This window comes from Gracilinanus agilis, chromosome 3 (assembly GCF_016433145.1).
Source record: "Gracilinanus agilis isolate LMUSP501 chromosome 3, AgileGrace, whole genome shotgun sequence".
NCBI classification, from domain to species: Eukaryota; Metazoa; Chordata; class Mammalia; order Didelphimorphia; family Didelphidae; genus Gracilinanus; species Gracilinanus agilis.
This window is the reverse complement of record NC_058132.1, coordinates 182584052-182609153: the sequence shown is the minus strand read 5'-3', so window position 1 is coordinate 182609153 and position 25102 is coordinate 182584052. Positions and strand designations below refer to the sequence as shown.

At 35.7% G+C, this 25102-nt stretch overlaps 1 protein-coding gene across 1 annotated transcript in view; it reads left to right on the top strand.

The window, feature by feature from the left end:
- Positions 1-24606: 24606 nt before the first annotated feature.
- DCUN1D5 (defective in cullin neddylation 1 domain containing 5) overlaps positions 24607-25102 on the top strand; it is a 23630-nt gene continuing 23134 nt past the window's right edge. The window contains exon 1 of the mRNA XM_044666265.1: positions 24607-24958. Coding sequence (XP_044522200.1) covers positions 24873-24958 — 86 coding nt within the window. The 5' untranslated portion in view covers positions 24607-24872. The remainder of the gene's footprint in view (positions 24959-25102) is intronic.

Here is a 25102-nt window from a genome sequence, read left to right as displayed (position 1 = left end):
GAAACAAATCCTGGGACTTGCATCTAGCATTAACAGTTTACCCTTATTCACCAGCCCTCTCTACTCTGCTCCTGCCCCAATCTGTATAGTCTTCCAGGCTTCTGGACCTGACTCCTAGCAGTTATAACACAACTCCAGTCCTAGCACCAACAGTAGCAGTTGTGTAGGCACCAGTGGGAAAACCTCTTCAATTTCCAGCATATCCATTCCTAAACTCCCAAATCACATTATGGTTGGGCCAGGTGCCCATTAAAGGATGGACTCCCCTCCACTTTTCATTTTGACTGGAATTGAGCAGGCCTGGATCCACTGGGACAGAATTCACATTTCATTACATTTTCTTTCTGTTCAAACCTGTTCATCTTTTCTACTAACATTGAGGGCATCACCATTTCCAATAACCTGGGTTCATAGCTTTAGAGTCATCCATAAATTCTCACTTTTACTTACTACACAGTTTCAGTTAGCTAGCTGACATTTCTTATCTCCACGAATTCCCTCAAAAAGGTCCCTGATATCTATCCATCCAGCTACACCCTAATCTGTCCCTCATCACTTTTCACCCAGACTACATCCATAGTCTCCTAATTGGTTTTCAATCCTCAAGTCTCTCTCCACTCTAATACATACAGCTTGTTGGACCATTTCACTCTCCTATTCAGTAAACTTTAGTGGTTCCTATTGACTCTAACATCAAATATTATTTCATCCTTTTAAAAATTCTATTTTTATGTTTTATAATGTATTGATAATTCAAAAGTAAATATATGGGGGTGATATTGGCAAAATTTTTTAATGAGAAGCATATGAACAAAAAAGTTTGGAGGCCACTAGAATAGGTAAATAAGAAATTAAATGATTTGCACAAAATTCCATATCTAGTCATGTCTGTGGGAGGATTTTAATGACTATCTTTATGACTCCAAAATCAGTCTCAATCCATTACAACACACTGCTTCTTATTAAAAAGTTAGTTATTTTCATACCCTGCATGTTTAATTGAAAACTTTTTTGCATTTGTTTGTTTATTTTTTGTGTTTTTTTTTTTTTTTTTAATTTGGCTAAAGTTATCCAAAAAGATCCTGGTGGTACCATAGCAGCCATGTCAATTGGACAAGAAACAGATTTTGTCAGTGAGTAAACTGGGACATATGCCTGTGGGTGGCCACATCCTAAGATAGAGACCATGAGACCCTACTTTACCTTTATTTCCATTTTTATTCAACACATTTGTTTCTGCCACATAGAAGGAGGTTTTCTTAATGATGGCTGTCAATGAGTCATTCTTAGCAGGTTCAGGGACAAAAGCCTACTTAATGGCTGGCAATGAATCACTTCTACCCTGCCTCCTTCAAAACACCTTCTCTAACTCACTGGAAACGGGTATATTCATTATCTTGTGTCCAGTACGCCAGTGCATCAACAAATGTCTTGGATATGGAACACAAAACTACTTGTATCTCCCTTTTAAAATCTGAAATTGTGTTCTAATTTTGTAACTTACAAAACATTCTGAGAAGCTTGATTTTTAAACTCCAAGCTACTAGATATATTTGTATTTTATCAGTAAATATTACTTTACATTTTTATGGTACTTTGTTAATAAACATTTATTAATTTAGTTATTCATTAATTAATCCTATGTTTGATAGTTGCTAAGGAACTGGTAGTATTAGTTAGTGCTCAGGCTTCACAATATAAAGAGTTAAAGGGATGGGGCTGGGGATGATTGTCCTTTCACTGAAAAAGATCTATCAGGAACTTTCACAATAATGAATAGAGTTGGTGATTTAACTTTCTTTTTCTAACCTCTTTCAGAGGGTTAGATAGACTGAGAAAGCTAGGATGGTAGAAGGAAGATTAGGAAAACCAAATTAAGGTATTTAAAGAAACTTGTAGGTCAGAGGAAGTATTAACAAAAAGAAACTAATACTGCCCAACTCGAGGAGGATCCTGTAACTATATCAAGATAGGAAGGATGAATGATGCCATATGAAGATAAATTAATTGAAGGAGCTAGAGATATTTATCGCAAAGATGAAAAGACAAAAGATAGCTCTCTTGAAGCATTTGAATAGCTTTATCATAGAGGGAACAAACTTGTTCTGTTTGGCCCTTCAGGGCAGAAATAGGCTTTAGTTTGATGTAAGAAATATTTTCCTTAATAATTTAGAGTGGAAAGAGCTACTTCAGTAGGAAGTGAGTGTTCTATCATCTGACCTCTTCCAGTGAAGGCTAGATGATACTCTCAAGAAGTCATGAGGCAAGGATTTTTGTTCAAGTAGGGATTAGAATCTAGAGGGAAGAAATCACCATTTTTCTGGATCAGGGTATGAATTTGAAGACCTTGTACTGATTTATTTAGAGTGTTCAGGTTTTTTAAATATCCACCAAGTATTCAACTTGCTTCATTTTCATTTTTACTAGTAAGAAAAAATTTAATATTTTTATTTTAACACAATCATCCATCATAGTATTTTGGACTGGGAAGGCCAGGATGTTTTCACAAAAATTCAAAAATGTCTTATGTTTTTTTTTGCCTCCATTTTGTCAGAGTTTCGTAAGAATCTTCTTTTAGTGAGCTTTTAAAAAAAGTTGATTGCCACCAGAAAAACTTTTTTAAAAAGGATGAAACTCATTTTTCATATTTTTCAATATAAGTAATAGTCTGTGAAATATATAATGGTCCATATTGCTTAAGAAGTCAAATTTTTAAGCAGCTTAAATACCTGCATTTCATCCTGCCATTGAGTTCCTACAGTATAGTGTCAAATACAATTCTGCTATCTTTTATAAATTCCATTTTTTTAAATGAAGATTTCTCTTGCTGTGGACTTATCAATAGATTTGAAATATATATTTTCTCCAACATCAGTTTCAAGAATATATGGTACACATGTAATCGAGTTAGCATCTTTAACTAAACATATTGCTTTACCTACTTTAATACAATATAGAACATTTTCATTTTCTTAATTGGTCACAAAAGTCTTCATATTTGTAGACAATTCCCAACATATCCACCACTGAGACCCAAGATTTCTTGCGTATAATCACCAAGCATTGTGTTGACCAAATCAATACCTAGAGACAATGCCAATGTTTTTCCTGTTCAGCAATTCTATAAGCAATTTTATATAATGCACATGGTTCTTTTGTAAGGCACAAATGGTTTTTTTTGAAAGCTCTTTTTTGCTTATTAAAAACAATTTTTAAAAATGATGAGCTCATTTTGCCCAGATTAGAAATGCTGTGGTCATTAACAGACTAAATAGCACTGATGATTGCCATGGAAACTTTGACCTGGACCAGTTGGCTCTACCTTGGACATCCTGGTAGCTCCTCACTCTTGGGGGGTGGTTTTCCATTTTGGTATAAGAATTGGCGAAGATATTGGATGGGCATTAGTCCTACTGGAGCTCAGAATTCTGGAGATCTAGTGAATAACCAGAACCTAGTAGTAGAGATTATAGAGGTATGCTACTGTGACCTCAGTCCCAAAGACCCATTGGTATGAGACTCTCTCCTCATTGGTAGAAAGCAAAGCTGTGTCCCTTGTGTAAGGGGCAGGACAGAACTGCGGAGAATAAGAGGCCTCCAGTCTTCATCAATTCTTGAAACAGGCTTTGGATCGTCTTCAAACTTCCAGTCACTTCAGGCTCTGCTGTCATTTCAGGCTTCCAGCTCCAAGAGGGAAGATGGAGAAGGCCAACCCCATTTCAGGCTGCTAAAGAAAAAGACTGAGAGGAAGCTGACATGAGGAGAGCTGGCAGTCTCCATGATGTCCATTTATAGTCTGCTGCCAGGAATTGTCCCATTGAGTAAGACACAGGTCACTTTTCCTCTTGATTGAGTTATCTCCTTTTTAATGAGAGCTCCTTCACTCTATATTGTCTGGTATATATTAACCTAGGTATAACTTTTCTGATTTCTGTTTTGCTAAGGTTTGTATAAAAGCTTTTCTTGACTAATTATGTGTTAATTATGGAATTGATATTTAATGAAAAAAAGATATAAAGTCTGAGGTCCTTCTTCTACCACCACCTCCATATTGAAACTGCAATCAAAAGTTAGATTGAACCTGATCACATTTCCTAGCCCAACAATATTTAAGAGAATAAATAGATATAATTCTAATCTAGTGCTTCCTCTCTCTGTGAAGAGCAGAAGAGCTGGGGGTGAAGGAGGAGAGGCTAGAGATGTCTATTCTTTATCCTTTCCAGACACACAATGACATCGTCATACTATATGTGCCAGACAACCCTCACAACATATGGGCCTTGATACATTTCCATGCCCAGCAAAAATCTAATTTTCTTTGAAAAAATTATCTTGTCTTCCAACTATATTCTGCTGGTATACTTTCAAAATGTTCAATTTATTGGGTTTCATTGTATTACATATTTATATAAAGAAAACATGTCTTTCTTTTTCATCAATAATAGTACATGGGATTCCAAATTATGACTATAATTTTTGTTTTTTTTTAATTAATTTTGTTTCTATATTTTTCGTATTTTGTCTCCCTAGTCTTAGCTTGTACTAAGCACTTGTTTAGCAGCTATAAATGGTTTTTCATTAAAATGGATATATACCTATTCATTACAAAGAGATACTGACATCCACTAACTCAAATTTGACCTTTTTGTACATGCCATTTTAAATAATCAGTATGCTACATTTTTTCTCAGTTGAAACAAATTTGCCATAATATTAGTCTTGCTGTTTTTGACTTTGATTTGAACTTATGTTTTAGTGAGGAAGAAAGTGTATGAATTTATGCAGGAGTTGTAGTATAAAACATCCAATAATTTGGACCATTGCCATGTGCTCTTTCCCCTAGAGGATCTGGTTGGGGGAGGTGTTGGAAAGTTTAGAATTCTGCAGTAAGAAGAAAAGAGGGGATTAGTAACTTTCTCATAAGGACTACAGAAGTAGCTATTACATAAATAATAAAGAAGGCTACTATTCCTGGGGCATATATCTGGGACTTGAAGTCTCTAAGGATTTTTCAAACATGATTATGAAGTCCTCAGTAAAAAACAGAAGGCCTCAGAAACAAGTAGTGTTTTTACTTTTATTGCTGATTAAAGATAAAGAGAAAATCAAATTTAAGAGGTAAACAGTTGGGTTATGAAAATGGTGTCTAAGAACAGATTTAAGATTTAGAATATAGGCTCAATCCTAAAACTGAGTTGAGGGAAAAAAAAAACACCTTAATTGGACAGATTCTTGTAAGTCTGATCAAGAGGCCTCTAAATAGGAAAGAGAGGAAAAGGAGATATAAAGGGAGGAAAAAACCTATCCACAAAGACCTACAAAGAAGATATCATATTCAATACCTTATTATAATAATTAGCTCCTTTAAGGCTAAAAATATAGTGAGTGGACCTAAAACCACATGGTTTCTTCATTTTCAGCTTTAAAGAGTTTATTTTGTTCAAAGAAGTGTAAGTTCAATCATAATTGCTTTGAATCCCCAGTTAGGAAAATTATTAATCTTTAGAGCAATTGCATTCTCTGTCTAACTTTTTATTTATAAATATCTCTAGTTAACCCCCGAATTCTTTGGAGATGAAGCAAAATTCAGCTTCCTGGAAACATTTAGATAATGAAATATTAAATTATGTTATAATATCTGTGGATAGCTAGGTACTGGGAAGATAAGTTGGGGAAAGAAGTGACAATTTCTTGCAACCTCTTGCAGCCTGCTACAGATTCAATGACTCTTCTCTTTATCTCCATTTTTGACACAGCTCAGATCTACTTTTGCTGCTTAGAATTGAGTTGGAAAGCCACACACTCTCTCTTTTTTATCTCTCTTAATTTATAGAGGAGGAGGCCAAGCCTATTGGAATAGATTTCCAATTTGGCATCATTTCATTTCATTCAAATAGCTTTCAAAGACTTTTTTTTTTTTTTAGTCTAAGACCTTCTGATTGCTTGCTTGCTTGCTTGATTAGGGCATGTTTTCTCTAAAGGTATCAGAGCTAAAGTGGAATAGGTGGTTTCAAAGCTTCCTTTCCTCTTTCCTTCTCCAGTTTTAACATTTGTCATAATCAGCAAATCTATTGGAATGTTTGTCAAATGTCAAAATTCTGGATAGCTCTTGAAGAGGTTCTACATTATCTGTGTTGAAAACTTTCCTCCCTAGTGCCTTTATACTAAAGTATTTTAGAAAAAGTCTATGTGGTATAGCTCATAGTAAGAGCCTATAATTTAATATTACTCTGTCCTCCAATTCTAATTCAGAAATGATTCTCTTCCTGAGCTGGGAAGAAATGGGAAGGAGTATTATTCTATAGGTCTTTAGCAAGGTAGAATCTCCCTTTTCAAGGCTGCAATCTCTAGCTCTCTAAAATGACTATTACATTCCAATTAATATTAACATTGACAGATTAGGTAAAATAAATGAATTCATTTGTGAACAAAGTAAGCATATTTTGTTTAATGTCATATGAAACCACAGGGTTATTTTAATTTTCATTTCTCCTATTAATTTTTTGGAGTATTCTCTCATATTGCTATAAATATTAATAATTCTTAACTTTGAGAACTGTCCATTCATATCCTTTGACCATTTAAAAACTGAAAAATGTCCTTTGGTTTTTCATATATCCATAAGTTATCCCTATATCTTGGATACAAAGACATCAGAGATAGATTTCTTTCCATTCGACTATTTCTCTCATAAGTATTCATAATATTTGTACAGAAGCTTTTCAATTCCTTGCTATCAAAATTATTTATTTTAACTTTTTTATGATTTCTTCTAACCCTTCTTTTAAGAATAGTTCTCCTATCTCTGAATGCTTAAGGCATATGATCTACTTCCCTTCTAATTTTTTGTATGTTTTTCAATATTATTACATATTCATTTTGAAATTATTGTGGAATATAGCATAAAATGTTGTTCTAAGTCTAATTTCTGTAAGACTTTTTTTTTTTTCAGGAAGTCTTACCAATTAGGTATTTGTTTCCCAAGATTTTTCATCATTGAGTTATTAAATTCTACTATTTCTGATGCTTCCTGGTATAATCTGTTTCATTGTTCTACTTATCTATTTTTTAACCTATACCAAATTACTTTGATTATTGATTCTTTTTTTTTTAAACCCTCGTACTTCGGTGTATTGTCTAATAGGTGGAAGATTGGTAAGGGTGGGCAATGGGGGTCAAGTGACTTGCCCAGGGTCACACAGCTGGGAAGTGGCTGAGGCCGGGTTTGAACCTAGGACCTCCTGTCTCTAGGCCTGACTCTCACTCCACTGAGCTACCCAGCTGCCCCGATTATTGATTCTTTATAAACGAGTTTGATGTCTGAAAGGGTTGTTCTCCCATCATTCCTAACTCTTCCCATTATTTCAATTGATAATGTAGATCTTTTGTTTTTTTCCAAATGAATGTTCTAATTATTTTACCAAGTTTTGTAAAGTATCCCTTTGACAGTCTAGTATAATAAAACTATAACTTTGGACGTATTGTCATTTTTATCATATTTGCATGACCTGACAATGAACACTGAATATTCCTCCAGCTTTAAAAATTACTTTTTAATTTCTTTACCAAGCATTGCATAATTAACTATATCAAGTATGTTTCAGTAGATTGATACATGAATATTTTATGCATTTTGTAGTTATTTGGAAAAATATTTTCTTTTTTAGTATTGTCTCTGGGATTTCACTATAATTTCATGGAAAAGCTGTTGATTTTGTGAGTTTATTTTATAGCCTGAAATTATTCTGAAGGTATTGATTTTCTTAGTTTCTTTGCTGTTTCCCTAGGATTTAAAAATCAAATCATCACATATCATGAGCAAATAGGAATAGAATTACCTTCCCCTTAGTTATCTTCATCACTTCCATTTATTTCTTTTGGCATTTGTTATTGATAACATTTCTAGAATTAGAGCAAATAACAGCAAGGAGAGTGGGCATCATTGCTTTATCCCTGTATTTACTGAAAAAGCTTCTAGTATATTCCTAATACATATGATGCTTGTTTTTGGTTTTAAATAGAGACTTTTTATATTAAAAAAAGGACTCTCTATGTCTGTCCTTTCCAGTGTTTTTATTATTGCATTCTTCAATAGCTTCTTCTCTATCTATTAGTGTAATCAGGTGGATATTGTAGATTTTAAAATTAATATTCAATGCCTCCAAAGAATGATATGTATAAGGATTTATTAATATAAATTGGAGAGCTAGAAGAATGCGGGGGACCTTTCCCACTCACCCCAAAGAGGCGGGTCCCACCACCGCTGCTCACCACACGGGCCAGTGAGAAAGCAAGAGGCGGAGCCAACCCAAATTAAATATAGACCAGGAAACCCACTCATATATGTGCAAGGCAAAATGAATTGTGGGTAACACCGAAAGGGAGTTTGGGTAATGTAGTTTCAGGGGTTTAAGATCTTCCATCTTTACAATATGGATGCTCTTGCTTTTGATGTGATTATACTGGTTGTTTCCTTAGTGTTGCACTACTCTTGAAACACTTTATGAACCCAATTTAATCACAGTGAATAACTCATTGGCTGAACTGTTATAGTCTATCATAATATTATTTTAAATTTTGAATCAAATTCATTAATTATATTGTCCATAATTTTATCTATGTATTAGTCTTCCCTGGTATAGATATTAGGATTATATGATCAAGTAAAAGGAGTCTAGTAGGGTGCTTTTCCCCTCAATTTTTGCAAATAATTTATATACTAATGTATTGATGCTAATTACTCTTTAAAAGTTAATAAAATTCTTCTTTGAACCCATCAGGCCCAAAAGTATTTTTCTTTGATAATTCCTTTTTTTTGGTAATTTTATCAAAGGATATAATAATAATATCCTTTTGATAATTCCATGCCTATAAGTGATATATTTTTTCTTTTTCTGAAATTATATTATTTAAAATCACTTTGATATTCTGTTAGTTTGGTTATTCTATATTTGTGAAGGTATTCCTCTTTCTTTTATATTCTTAGCTTTATTAACATGTAACTGTAGATAGAGACTTCTGATCATTTTGTTTCTTCTGGCATTGCTGTTAACTTCGCTTTGTTTATATGCTATTTTGTTGGTTTGATTTTTGATTCTCGTCCTTTTAATTAGATGGGCAAATGATCTAGCAATGTTGTTCTACTTTGCAAAAAATTAGTTCTTAGTTTTGTGTTTCTTTGATATTTTTGGTTTCCATTTTATCTAGTTATCTTCTAATTTTTAATATCCTTTCCTTTATGCTTATTTAAGTTTATTTGTTGAGTTTTGAATATTTTAAGATGCATATTCAGTTCCTCAATCATCTCCTTTTTTGCTTTTCTCCCTCAATGTATATATATATATATATATATATATATATATATTTAGAGATATGAGGATTGTTTGATCTATCTCCAACAACTAAGGCATATTGTATCATTGTTATAGTTTTCTTTCACATAATTATTCAATATTTCTAAGATTTTTCTTTGGCCTAGTCATTATTTAGGATTTCATTTTAAAGTCTCAATTTGAGTCTGTGTCTTTTATTTGCACTTCCTGAACTAATTATTATTTTTGCTTCAACATGGTCCATAAAGCATATGTTTAGCACTTCTGCTTTAAAAATATTTATTTGCAATATGTCTTTGCCTAAATACATTGTCAATTTTTGTAAAAGTTTCATATGGTCCTGAGGAAAATGTGCAGAGGGTTCCCATATCTAATGGTTTGGTATCCACTCATCCACTTACCTGTGGTTAACCATGGAAAAAATAAGTAATTGGAAAATTTGAAAAATTCCAGAAAATAAAAAATAACAAGTTTATAAGTTTCAAACCACCTTGACTCATCTCCCTTTGAGATCCAGAGACAGAGAAAATTATTGTTCTTTGCCTTTCCTTCATTTACTTATTTATTATTATTCCAAATTTTTACAAATCCAAACAAAACAAGCATGTCTATATATAAAGAAAAAGCAGATATTACACAAATGAAATTACAAATCTCATATATATTTAACTTACTTTTCTTCATATCTACATAATAGGTCCCAACCACTGGTGTCCCAAACCCTTCTCACCCTTCCCTTATCACATAGGCTATCATTATGGAGGCCAATATGTTCATAAAAATTGTCTTTCATGTTTTATCTTTTTGTTCACTTTGTGAAGGTAACATTTTAAGTTTATTCTTTTAGTATTAGTTCTGTTGCTTTGTATAATATTCTATTCATTTCACTATTTGTTATCTTTTATAGTTCTTTCCAGGTTTAAAAAAAAACAGTCTGTTGATTATTTTTTATGGCATAGTAGTATTCCATCACAATCAGTTACCACAATTTGTTTAGCCATTTCCCAGTTGATGGACATCTCTACACCTTCCATTTCTTTGCCACCACAAAGAGAGCTGCTATAAATACTTTGGAACATATGGGTCATTTTCCTCTTTCTCTAATTCTCTTGGGTAACTGTTGCTGGGTCTAAGGGTATATACAGTTTTATAACTCTCTAGGTGTAATTCCAAATTGCTCTCCAAAATAGTTGGATCATTTCATTGCTCCACCAATAGTGCATTAGTGACCCTGTTTTTTCCAAATCCTCTCCAACACTTTTCACTTTGTTCTTTTGTTATTTTCACCAGTCTGGTCCATGTGAGGTGATATTTCAGAATTGTTTTGGTTTGTATTTCTCTAATCAGCAGTGACCTGGGGCATTTTTAAAAATATGCATATATATATATATATATATATATATAGCTTTGATTTATTTATCTGTAATTGTTCATATCTTTTGTCCATTTATCATTTGGGGTGTAGCTCTTATTCTTACACGTTTGACTAATTTCACTATATATTTTAAATGAGACTTCTACCTGAGGGGCTGTTTATAAAAATCCCACCCCCCCAAGTGCCTACTTTCCTTTTAACCTTAGCAGCATTTATTTTATATGTACAAAACTTTTCAATTTAATGCACTCAAAATCATCCATTTTGCATTTCACAATGCTCTCCATCTCTTGTTGACTCACAAATTCCTCTCCTTTCCATAAATGTGATAGGTAGTATGTTTCTGGTTTTTCTAATTTACTTACTACATCTCCTTTTATGTCTAGAGCATATATATCCATTTTGGTCTTATCTTAGTGAATGGTGTAAAATACTGGCCTGTACTTATAGTTTCTACCAAACTAGTTTCCAGTTATCCCAGCAATTTTATCAAATCAGTGATTGTTATACACCAGATTACTATAATCTTTTACTGCTGTTTGTTGTACCTTGGTTCTGTTAATTGATCTACCTTTCTATTTCTTTTTTTTTTTAACCCTTAATTTCTGTGTATTGGCTCCTAGGTGGAAGAGTGGTAAGGGTGGGCAATGGGGGTTAAGTGACTTGCCCAGGGTCACACAGCTGGGAAGTGTCTGAGGCCAGCTTTGAACCTAGGACCTCCTGTCTCTAGGCCTGACTCTCAATCTACTGAGCTACCCAGCTGCCCCCTACCTTTCTATTTCTTAGCCAGTCCAGATAGTTTTGATAATTACTGCTTTATGATACAGTTTAAAAACTGGTACTGGTAGACCTCTTTCCTTTACATTTTTTTCATTAATTCCTTTGATGATCTTGATCTTTTATTTTTCCAGATGAACTTTATTGTTTTTTCTAACTCAATAAAATGTTTTTTTTTTTTGGTAATTTAATTGGGATGACATAAAGTAGATTAGGTATTAGACATAGAATTAAATATAAAGGAGGTAGAATTGTCACTTTAATTATATTGGTTCATTCTAGCCATGAACAATGAAAATTTCTCCAGTTATTTAAATTTGACTTTATTTGTATAAAAAGTGTTTTATAATTCTGTTTGTGTAGTTCCTGGATTCATTTTCACAAGGATACTCTCAGGATTTTATTCTATCTGTGGTTATTTTAAATGTGGATCTCTTTATATCTCTTCTTGTAGCACTTTGTGAGTAATATATCTGATGATTTATGTGTATTTATTTTATATCCTGCTACTTTTCTAAGGTCATCTTTAATTTCTACTAAATTTTTAGTTGATTTTTCTGGGATTTTCTATGTATATCATTATGTCATCAGCAAACAGGACTAGTTTTATTACTACTTTGCCCTTTCTGATTCTTTAATTTCTTTGCTGGCATTTCTAATACTATGTTAAATAATACTGGTGAAAATGGAAGGTTTCTGGTTTCTCCCCAATACAAATAATACTGGCTGATAGTTTTAGGTAAATATTTTGTATCATTTTTAGAAAAAACCCACTTATACCTATGATTTCCAATGATTTTAATAGGAATGAGTGTTGTATTTTGTCAGACTTTTTCCTGCATCTATTAATATAGTTTATTTATATTTATTTTTATTACTTTTATTACTGATATCAATTATGTCAAAAGTTTTCCTTATATTAAACCATCCCTGCATTCCTGATATAATTCCTGCTTGGTCATAATGTATTATCTTTGCGACATTATTTTAGTTTCCTAGCTAGTCTTTTGTTTAGGATTTTTGCATTCACATTCATTGAGATTGGTTTATAATTTTCTTTCTCTGTTTTTACTCTTCCTGATTTAAGTATCAGCATCATATTTGTTTCAGAAAAGGAGTTTAATAAAACTCCTTCTTTGCCTATTCTTTCAAATAATTTGTTTAATATTGGAATTAGTTGGTCCTTAAATTTTAGTGGAATTCACTTGTAAATCCATCTGGTCCTGATGCTTTTTTTCTTAGGAAAGTCATTTATGGCTTGCTTGATTTCCTTTTCTAAAATAGATTTATTTGGGCATTCTATTTCTTGCTCTGATAGCCTAGCAGTTTTTTTTTTTTTTTGCTAAGTATTCTTCTATTTCTCTTTCATTGTCAAATTTATTTTCATATAATTGAGCATAAGAATTAATAGTTGCTTCAACTTCATCTTCATTGGTGGTATACTATTCCTTTTTATCTTTAAAACAAATGATTTGGTTTTCTTCTCTCTTATTTTTCATTAAATTGACCAATGCTTTATCAATTTTGTTGATATTTTAATAAAATCAACTCCTAGGTTTATTTATTATTTCAATGATTTTCTTACTTTCGGTTTTATTGACCTCACCTTTAATTTTAAGGATTTCTAGTTTGGTACTTACTTGTGGATTTTTATTTTGATCTTTTTCTAGTTTTTTAAAAATTGCATTCCCAATTTATTCATCTCTTCTTTCTCTATTTTATTGTCATAAGTATTTAAAGATATAAAGTTCCCTCTAATTGTTGTATCCCAGAGATTTTGATATGTTGTCTCATAATTATCATTCTCTTTAATGAAATTATTTATAGTTTCAATAATTTGTTTTTGTACCACTTATTCTTTAAGATTAGGTTATTTAGTCTCCAATTAGTTTTTACTTTTTGTTTCCATCATCCCTTATACATAATTTTAATTGTGTCTGAGAAATGCAATCAATATTACTGTCTTTCTACATTTAACTATAATATTTTTTTGGCCTAAAATATGTTCAATTTTTGTGAAGGTACAATGTACCACTTAGGAGAAGATATACTTTTTTTCTGCTTCCATTCATTTCTCTCCAGATATCTATTATATTTAACTGATCTGATATTCTCTTCATCTCCTTGACTTCTTTTTTTAAATTATATTTATCTACTTCTGAGAGGCAGAGATTAAGTCTCTAATTATTATTATTTTTTATCCATTTCCATTTGTAACTCCTTTAATTTTTTTCTTTAAAAATCTGGATGCTATACCATTTGGCACAGATAGATTTAAAGTAGATAATGTTTCATTGTCTCTGGTACCTTTAACATACTATAGTTTCCCTGTTTATCTTTTTTGATTATATCTATTTTAGGTTTAACTTTGTCAGAGATCCTGATTGTTATTCCTTCTTTCTTTGTATCAATTGAGGCATAGATTATTCTGCTCCAGCCCTTTACATTTAGTCTATGTATGTCTCTTTTTTTAAAAAATGTGTTTTCTTATAAACAACATATTGTCCAGGTTTGATTTTTGATTCATACTATTATCTAGTTTTATTTTATGGGAGAGAATTCATCCCATTTATATTCAATGTCATAATTACTAGCTTTGTATTTCCTTTCATTCTGTTTTTCATCTGTTTGTCCTACTTCTTTCTTTTTGCTTTATCCTTCCCCAGGCTTATTTTATCCTAAAATTCTCTTCTTTATCCCCTCATCTTATGATCCTATTTCTTGATAGATATTCCCTTCTGAGTGTCTCCCTCTTTTCTTATCCCCTTGTCCTCTTTTCTCTTTATCTACTCTTTCTTCTCTTAGTCTCTCAGTCCATTATGTGGTTTTCCTTTGGTCCCTCCCTTAATCTATAATAGTTCCTCCCTTATTTCTTCCCCTTTCCATAATATTTTTACCCTTCTTATTATTTATGTTGTTCTCTCTTTATCACAGATCTGATGAGAGTAGGGTTCTAGTAGTATCTATCTTTCACCTTCTTCTCCTCCTTCCTGTGGAAGTTCCCCAAATCATTCCTGCTCCATATGAGATAGCCATTCCAACCTACCTCCTCCTGATCTACTCCATTTTGGTTCATTCCATTGTATTTACTTTGACCTCATGTTTTCCATCTATACATACTCCTTCAAAATATCCAGGCAATAATGTCATTCCAAGAGGCCCTATATAACATTTTCGCATACAAGAACAATATTTTGACCTTTGGAGTTGCTTATGATTAGTCTTTCATAATTATTTTGAATGTTTCTTATAGATCACATTTTCTATTATGTCTGGATCTTTTCCCAGGAATAGTTGAAACTCCTTTAGTTCATTAAATATCTATTTTCCCCTTTATAATTATGCTCAGTTTTGCTGGACATATTATTCTTGGTTGTAAGTCCAGTTCTTTTGCTTTACAAAATGCTGTGTTCCATGTCCTGTATTCTTTTAATGTTGCAGCTGCTAAGTTTTGTGTTATTAGGTTGGTTTTTTTTCTTATTGTTTGTAATATTTTTTCCTTAACCTGGGAGCAATGGAACTTAGCAATGATGTTTTTGTGCATTTTCAACTTTGGGTCCCTTTGAGGTGGTGATCAGTGGACTCTTTTAATTTCTATTTTGCCCTCTCATTCAAGGATTCTAGGGCAGCTTTCCTTAATGATTACTTGGAGTATACTATCTAAATTTTTTAAAAATTGTAACTTTCTGGGAATCCTAGCTATTCTTATATTGTCTCTACATTTATCTTCCAGGTGATGTTTTTGTGATTTTTCTATATTCTATTATATACATATACATATATTCTATTCTATTCTATATTATATTTTCTATTTCTGTTATTTCATTCCTTTGATTTTGTTTTTATCATTTCTTGTTGTCTTAAGAGATCATTTACTTCCCCTCGTCCAATACTAGTTCCTAATCCATGAGATTCTGGATCTCTTTTTCCATTTGGGTGATCTTTCTTTCATAATTTTCTTACAGTGCTATAATAGATTTTTTTTTTTCCTAGTTCTTCCTCAGCCTCTCTCATTTGGTTTTTTAAGGTCCTTTTTAAGATCTTCCAAAAGCTCTTTTTAGCCTATGGTCATTTACTCTCTTTCTTTGGTGTTTTTGAAGTAATGTTTTTACTTCCTTGTACTCTGAGTTTGAGCCAAGGTTTTCCTGTCCCCATAGTAGCTATTAATAATTGGTTCTTTCTCCTTTAGCTGCCTTAAAAAAAATTTTTTTTTTTTAGTAGCCAGGTCAATCTATTTAATTATTGGCTTTTTGCTTAGCTCCCAGGATTCCTACAGGGTTAGAGCATGTTGTTTTTGGTTTCAGGATTTTTTTTCCTCCCAGGCCCTATTTAGTTATTACAATTTTTATAGTCCACGGTCTGATGTATTCCCTGGGTCTCCTGTCTAGTCCCAGCTGGTGTTTGATCTCAGGTGCTCCACACAGAGCTAGCAGGCAGTTCTGCCCACTGCAATGGCAGACAGGCCACCTCTCCCTGTGAAAACAATGAGTGACCCTACTCTCTGGGGAGCAATCACAGCTGACAAGGCCCCAGGCCTGCTGCGTCCGCATCCACCGTCCTCCTCATTCTTCTTCTCCCAGTGGCAGCCTTGGACAGAGCAGGCATCCAGTCTGCATTCCCTGGTCCTCCAAGCTCCCTAGCAGCAAGGATTGATGTCCTGCCCTCAGGGTCTAGGGTATGTGGACTCTGGTATATAGCTCCCTCAATACCCAGCAGTGAGCCAGAGGAGCTGCTCTGGAGGACCTCCCCCTGGAGGTGGAATTCAGTATTCTCCTGGTCCTAGGCCCTTGGGCTCAGTAAACACCAAGCGGTTGCTAATCCTGCCCTCAGGAATTGTATTATTGATTCCAAGCAGTTTGTTCAGTTTCTACTGGGGGTCTCTGTGGGATTGGGGATAAGGAAATCAAAAACCTTCCTCCCCAGTTCTCTGGTTAACTTCTGGCTGCTTTAGTGGATTCATTTTTGATTGTTTATATTAGAAAGATGAGCAACTTTTACCCCTATCTTGCAATTTTCCCACAATTTGTCCTTCACTTTATTTTTATTTAAATCCTTATCTTCCATTTTAGAATCAATACCGTGTATTGGTTCCAAGGCAGAAGAGCAGTAAGGGCTAAGCAATGAAGGTTAAGTGACTTGCCCAGGGTCATACAGCTAAGAAAAGTCTGAGGCTAGATTTGAAATGATGGATCTCCAGTCTCCAGGCCTGCCTCTCTATACAGTGAGCCTCCCAGATGCCCCCTTTGTCTTTCACTTTAAAAGAAGATCAATGATATCCTAGGGCGACTTCTTGACTTGTACAGAATTGGATTTAAGTGGGGGTTGCACAAAGCCTTCAGCCTCACTTTCTCTTCTAGAGTCATCAAAGTTCGCTTTGAAGACAAAAGTCAAGAGGAGATGATTGGTGATGGCTTGGAATGCAGTAGATGACATTGGCATCTTTAATATCTGACCAAACTCTAAGCATTCCACAATCCTGATTGGAGCAAATTGTATTCTTTTGCCCATTCCACTGGGGGACGTCTTCACTGGTTCAGGATTGGGAACCTTCCTTAACTCACTTATGGGCTTTTGGCCCACTGACTACTTTTAATCTGGTCTAACCTATTGGCCAAGATGGTTTTATCAGGGTGTGACAGCTGCATGTTACAGCTTCTTGGAGCCAGGGGTGAGAAATGAGTGCCAGGAGGACACTAAGGTGAGTGGGCAGTCCTGGCTTTCACACCAGCTGTGTTAGTCCAGAGTCTCAAACGTGCAAGTGCACACGCACACGCACACACACACACACACACACACACAGAATAGTACCATGTGACAATGTACAATGTACTTTATTATTACTATATTTGTTAGAAATGTCTTACTGTATGTTTAAATCATCAAGTAAACTTTATTAAATGCATGTACAAGAAAATCATTTTATATATTCCCAGGGGAGTGGACCCCCTCCAACTCTGAATTGAAATTTCCCCCACTTTCAATCTCCATTTTTGCCATCTTACCCATTCTCCTCTAGCCCCTCTTCTGAGATATTGTAGATTATTTCCCTTTATTGTTTACATTGACTGGATTAGGATACTTAGAACATTCCTCTCTATTCTCTGCTTCCCTTCTTTCCTTTTGTGTACCTTCTTATTCTACAGTTTATCCCACAAAACAAACAAACAACTTTAATTCACTTGTAAATAGAATGGAGGAGAGTAAAGTTATGAGGTTTAATCTATGGTGTCTCAGTTCTGTCCTATTTTTTTAGTTTCTCCTTTCATATTTCTCCTTTTATATTCTTTAAGAGATACAAGGTTGTTGTTGTTCAAAACTCCATAGAGGCCTTTCTTTTTCATTTTTTTTTCTTTTAAGAGTCTCTTGTAACAGAGTTCCTTATTTCATTGTTTATATTTTCCTGTTTAACCATATTTATTTACCTTTTTTGTGTTTCTGTTTTCTGGGGCACTTGAGTATCATAATCTGATGAAGATTTTTTTAAAGAAATGTTTCAAATTCCTCTCTTTTATTGAACATCTATTCTTTTCACTAATGATTTGGCAGATTTGCATGATATGTCATTTTGGGTTGCATCCTGAGCTCCTTTCCTTTTATTTTTTTATAAATAGAATTTATCCACAAGTGTCCCAGCTCCTCCCTGACCTCTCTGCATCACAGAAGGCATCATTTGGATGACAGACATGTTCATACAAATTATGTCTTTTATGTTTCCATCTTTCAGTTCACTCTCTAAAGTGTGAAGTATTAAGTTCACAATTAATTTTTCAGGTATTAAATCTGTAGCTATATATGTTGTTCTCTATCATACTCATTTTGCTATTCATTATTCTGTATGGTTCTTTCCAAGTTTTGTTAAAATTAGCCTGCTCATCATTTCTTATGGTGCAGTAGGATTCCACCACAATTATATATCACAATTTGTTTAGCTAGTCCCAATTGATGGTCATCCCCTCAATTTCCAGATTCTTTGCTACCACAAGGAGTGCTGCTATAAATACTTTGGATCCTATGGATTTCCCCCCTCTTTCCCTGATCTCCCTGGGAAACCAACTCAGCAATAGTATTATTGCTAGGTCCAAGGTTATGCACAGTTTTATAACTCTCTTGTAATTCCATATTGATCTCCAAAATGATTGGAACATTTCACAGCTCCACCAACATTGTACATGTCCCCATTTTCCCACATCCTCTCCAACATTTGTCATTTTGCCCTTTGGTCATTTTAATTAATTTGGCAGGTGTGAGATATCTCAGAATTGTTTTGGTTTGCACTTCTGTAATCAGTAGTGATTTAGAGCATTTTTTCATATTCCTATATAGACTTTGATTTCTTCTTAACACTGTTTCCAAGTTTGCAGCATAGGTTTTTTTTTCTTACATGATGATACAATTTTTAATAACTGTTTTCTGACATTTTGTGATCCATGTTCTCTTTCTCTTCCTCTCTTCCTTCCCCCAAATAGCAGGTAATATAACATATGTTTTACATGTGCTATCATACATCTTGTGAATGGCATAGATTTTAATTGTTTTCTTTTTTTAGAAATCACCTGTGGATTCTTTAGATTGACACTATACTTCTGAATATAGAAGTTCTGGAGAACTTTCTTGCATTAATTCTTGAATTCTGATGTTCAAGTTTTTTGATTTGCCATATTCTTATTGGCTGTCTATTATCCTTACATTGTCTCTACATAGTTGGCCTCTGAGTTCAGTGTGTTTTGCTTGTATAGAGATCATGTGGTCTTTAAATACTATTTCATTTTGCATCTCTTCTTCCCCACTGTCCTTCACTTCTCTACACCTATATTAGTTATCTATTTCTTTAGTGAGGCACCACCATGGGTTAAAAGTTTTTTCTATTCTGCTAATTATTTCAGCTGTACAGACAACAAACCTGCCATTTGCTTCTTTTTAACTTCTACTTTCAAGATTATTATTTCTCTCGAAGTATTTTGGATCATCTTGCTGAGATTTCATGTTCTCTGGAAAACTTTGTTGTCCTCTGTCTTGTCAGGTATTGCTTCAATTTCCTTTGTCTTCCAATTATTTATTTCAAGACTTTTTATACTCATTTAGATGTCTTGGTAGTCATCTTCCCTTTTGTTTTTATATCATTTTTAACTGTTTCAGTCTTCCTGAAATCTTTGATAATCTTTTTTCCTCATATTCTCTCTCACTTATTACTGACTCCTTTTCCTTTTATCCCCTGGGGATATCCCTCAGAGGTGTCTCAGTCTACTCACCTCCAAGACAAAATTTCCTCTGCTTTCCTCTGTCTCTGCCTCTTCTACAAAGGGGTGGAGCAGAGTTGAGGTTTGCTGTTTGTTGCCACAGAATAGTGGGGTAAGGGCCAGGGCTGGGTGTGATTGCAGAGATTGCAGCAATAGCAAGGAAGTTGCTGAATGGATCCCAGAGCATGTCAGTGGGTTGGGTTATAACACTCTTCCAGATCTGGTAGCTGAGAGGATGCAGAGTCAGTGTATTAGGGATTAGCCTTCTTTATTCTTAATTCATCAGATTATTTTCTTATTAGAATTCTTGATGTTTGGGCCTATAGAGACAGCTGCAATTTTTTTTTTTTACCTCTTGTGAATAACTCCTTTTTGGGGGAGTTTTTGAGAGTTCACGAGGACAGGAGAAAATATCTAATACTCTAACTTGTTGGTTACATGCTGACACTCTGTTCTAGGTTTCTTGATGCCAGTCAAACATTTCTTTGAGAAGTGCATTTACGAAGTCTCTGCTTTGGTTTGAAAGAATCTTGGAAGGATGTCTATATACTATACTTGCCTCACAATATTTTATCAACTGCGAAGCTTTCTGGTTTTTGGTTGAGTATGCCTCTGCCTACCTTGTGAAGTGGCCTGTTACCATCAATATATGTCAGGTTTTTGTTATCTTTCCAGCAATGTGTCTGTAAAATGAAGTTCTAAAGGTTTGCTGCTGCTTATATTCTCCAAGTACACAAGTTGGAAGTCATTTCCTTTGATCACGTATTTTGGTGATGCCTGTGATCATCATGAGCTGGTCAAATCTGTTTCTTACTGGCTCTAGGATTCTTTCTTCATTTGTCTGGCTAAAGTCATAACGTAAAGCTCTCATGACTATAGAATCATATGCTCTGGGAAGTACCAATTGCTTTCTGGTACTGTACATGGGATGAGTGATAGTCTCATATAATATTCAGATGCATATCTCTAATTTCTTTCATTGCCTTGAAGATAAAATATCTTTTTAAAAACTGGCATTTGTACCCTTTGATATTATCATCTCGCTTTTTAGTTTGCATTACTTTAAACAGTCCTTGAGTGGTAATTTTTCAGTAAAGGCTTATTGGGAGCAATGAAAGGTGATGCATTCACTCATTTGTATGGTCCCCTCACTCTTTCGGTCCTCCTCCAGCTGTGGGCAGTGACAAGCCTTTGGCTTTGGGGATAAGAGGGAAAGTATGCAAGAATAAGAGGGAAAGAAGTGATGAGCCAGGGTGGGAATGGCAAAGTCAAGGCTATAAAAACAGGGACAGAGGAAGCAAAATGGCAAGTGAAGCAGAGGGGATTTTTTTCTGTATCTGACCTTCTCTTGTCTATATCCCTGTACTATAAGGGACAAGACAGCTGAAGTGAAAGGCATCCCTTGCCAGCAACAGGGCAGCCCATGGACAAAGAACCATCATCAGGAGCTCCATCTCTATTAGGCCCCAACTGCATCTATGCTTCAAGCTTCATGGAGCATGAAGTCCTAGGTTTAGGGGTGTCAAATATTCATCTAATGACCTATACTCCTCTAGGTATAAATTAAACATAAGTAGGGGGGCTGTTTTGATGCCTACACTTCTTTGTTCAACTGGAGGAAGTTAAACTTTGAAGAACTAAATAAGCCAAGTTATGCTTTCCTCAGAGTTACTGGGTTCAGAATGGTCTATTATTTTATTATTTTTTTTGCAATAGATGTATTTTCAAAAATTGCTTTTACTACTTCAATACAAAGAGCAAAACAGTGTAGACAGTAGCCAAGTATGTTTATGCCAAGGTCCTCATGACTAGGGTGCAGTGAAAATATGGCAAGTCCAAGGAGGAGGAGGGGTTTTCAGATAAAATAAGTGCTTAAGAGCACATTCCTATTGGGCAAATCCACACTAAGCACACCCCATAGTTGGATAAGGATACCAGAGAGGAGAGCTAGAAGATAGAAGGTCATTCTCTTTTTAAAAACTCCAGAAAGCTTGGCACTTCCCTCACGCTTGGGTACTGTGGGGTCAAATGTTATAACTGTGAGGTTCTTGTGGAATAGCTTCAGGCTAGTAATTTTGCCTGGGTCACCCAGCTGGGCAGTCCACTGGGCAATGCCTATCTTGTGATTCTTGACTCTGTTGCTGCATTTTTATGGCTGCTGTTCTACCCTCATGACTCCATTTACCCTATGATTTCCAGGCCCAAAGTCCTGGCTTCCAGGTTGACAGGAGAGAGGTCAAGGGTGGGACAATTTCCTTCATACACATGGTAACAGGGTTCATACTTAAGTGGAAAATGAAGCCCTTCTATTTCCCCTTTTGTACTTTATTATTAGAGACTTGTTTAAGTAATATATTTCATATATAACTGAAAGAAAATAGTTTGTTTTGGGATTCTTTTATAATTTTCTATACCTTATGTTTATAATGCATGCATGTTTTATCAACATTTTCTAACAAAATCTCAAATGTTCCTGAATAATCTACACATAGAAAAGGGCACTTGAGTAGTGTAAGGATGGGGAATGGGCCTTCTTCTGGCTCTTTTTGTCCCATCCCCCATCCTTACGCTGGACCTGAGATTCATACGCTCTAGACTTTATTTTACAATAGACTAATAATAGCCAGCTTTCATTAATCATTTGACATTTGTTTCTTTTCTTTTCAGTGAAGATCTATCTTTTAAAGGTGTAAAGAAGAAAAACTAAATAAAGATATTTAAATTAACACATTTTAGGTTACTATTTTTGGTTGCTCCAGGAGGACAGAAAGCTATTTTAAAAGATGTACTCCTGCAGATACTCCCCCCACACCACCAAAAAAGGCTAAAAGGTATGTCAATGATCAGATGCCAAATGGGCATTAGAAATATGACTCAGTCCAGTTTCTTTGCCTGCCACTCTGTCCTATATTTCCAGTGCCTTAAAGTTCATTTTTGTTCAGTTTTTTAAAAGATTCTTTATTTTCTTTTATAATTTGTTTGTTACATAACACCATGAAGAGTAGAATATGCAAAAAGGAGCAATGAAATAACATAAATTTCCTCTATGCATATGTGATAAGTATGTAATTACTCATTTTTAATTGGAGTTGAAACGATAGCATCTTGAGGGGTTATTCATCTGTTGAAAGCCATGGAAAAAGGAATATAAACAGTGACCTCAATGTCAGCAGAAATTATTTTCTGCCTTCTTTGGCATATATATCATATACAATTTTTTGACTCCTGATATTGCCTTTCTACATTCTAAGGCAGTGATGGCAAACCTATGGCATAGGTGCCAAAGATGGTACACAGGGTACTCTCTGTGGGCACTCTGCCACCTCCTCCCCTTCCCCCCACTCACCCATCATTACTAGAAAGGTAGAAGAACTCAAATGGAGCTGCTCCTCTCCCTGTTTCCATTGGGCCTGAGGACATTTTTTCACATCCTCCATAATTGCCCAGCAGCCCAGTGGGTGCTTCCACCTCTGTGTTGGATGGGTGGGGCCAGGGCACCCCTGGCACTCGCTGGGGGGAGGGGCATGGCAGGTGGCAGAGGAGCACTCCATCTCTAAAAGGTTTGTCATCACCTTTTTAAGGAAATGCTGCATAATACTTTAAAATGTATCCTCAGCAATATTTTCTCACGTGACACTGTCTTTTCAGATTCATTTGGCATAGGACAAAGCAACTAATGAATTAACAAATCCTAAACCATTTATTATGCTCAAGAGAAACACTGAAGTAGAGAGCCAAAAAGATCATGGCATTTAAAATTGAGAAATCTAATCACCTTGTTTTAGAGATGAGGCACCCCAGGCCCAGGAAGCCCAGAGTAGTATAGCAATTTAGCCAAAGGAAATTCATATCCTGATTCCAAAAACAATACTTTTCTCAATGAGAACTTTATATACAATAAACAAGACCAACACTATAGAAATCTATAATTGAGTATATAATATTGTAGGATAGTAAGTGGAACCAGGAGCTAGAACCACATGCATGGACAGAGAAAAAAATAGTACCAAATAGATTCAGTTTTAATACATTTGGGGAATCAACAAGATATAATTGGGAACCTAATTTAAAAGTCTAACTCCCTGACCCAAATATTTTCTCCCCCAAATGCTTAAAATTCCAATGATTAGTATCAAATCTTAAGCATATTACCTGGAACATAGCACCACTTATTAGAGAGGAATAAACATTAGCTTGTCTGATTAATAGATTGATGGTCACCCATTGTCTTTTGCCGAAGAATGCAGACACATTTTAATGAGGCAGGGAAGGTCTAATACAGTACCTGAGAATAAAGGGTTTGCTGTCCAGATCTGGGGAGGAAGCTTGGACAGTCAGAGGCAGTCTGAACACTTTTGGAGGGTGGATGGGGTTAGGAAGTTCTTAAAGTGAGATAGAGAAGCCTAGAAAGAAGGGATGAAAGTGCTTCTGATCACAGTGCTCACTTGGCACAATGCCTGGCACATAGTAGTAGTCTCTTAATAAATGGTTAATGACTGACTTTTCTGAGGCAGACTTTGCCAGTTTCCTAATTTTTCCCTAATGCCAGAGGTTCCCAACACCATCACTGTGTGGTATCTAGGGCCAATCCTAGGTTAAGATGGGGATAGCGACTTTCCGTGAAGCCAGACTGAAGAGAGCATGGGTGACTGTGCTGTGAGAACCCCTCAGGGGCCACAAAGTCAACTTTGCTCCTCGTGTAGAACTGACAGAAAACACGTGCATTAAGCCCCACCCACCACACCACCCACCCGGCTCAGACCCCGCCCCCTGGAGGCGGAACCATGTCTTTGACCCCGCCCCCTAGGAATGACCGGTTCCGCTGCTGCTGTCACTTCCTCCTCCGTAGATTAGTGTCCGGGTCGTGTTGAGCCTCTTGCTCCTGGAGTCTGTGACCAGATCAGCCACCGCCGAGGCTGAGGCGCAGGGGCCACCACTCTGTGAAGAGGAGGGATCGGAGAAGAACCAGGAAGGGAAGCGGCGGCGGCGGCGGCATCAGGCCGGGTTGGGCTGGCGTCTTCGCGCCGCCTCCTCTTCCTCTTCCTCCTCTCTCCGGGGAGCGGGGGCCAGCGCTGAGGGGCCGACCGCGCACGGCTTCCCCTCTCCCGGCCGGCTCCGCTCCCCTGCCCGCCCCGCGGGGGAGGGCGGAAGATGCCGGTGAAGAAGAAGAGAAAATCCTCCGGGGCGGCCGCGGCGGTAGCGGAAGACGGAGGCCTCAAGAAGTGTAAAATCTCCAGGTAGCGCCTCCCCGGCCCCGGCCCTGGCCCTGGCTGGCCCCTGCCCCTGCGTAGTCTCGTCCCCGGAGGGCAGGAGCTGGGGGGAGGTGGCGGGCAGCGGAGGCGCAGCCCAGCTCGGGCCTCGCTCGCAGCCTGGGGGTGGGG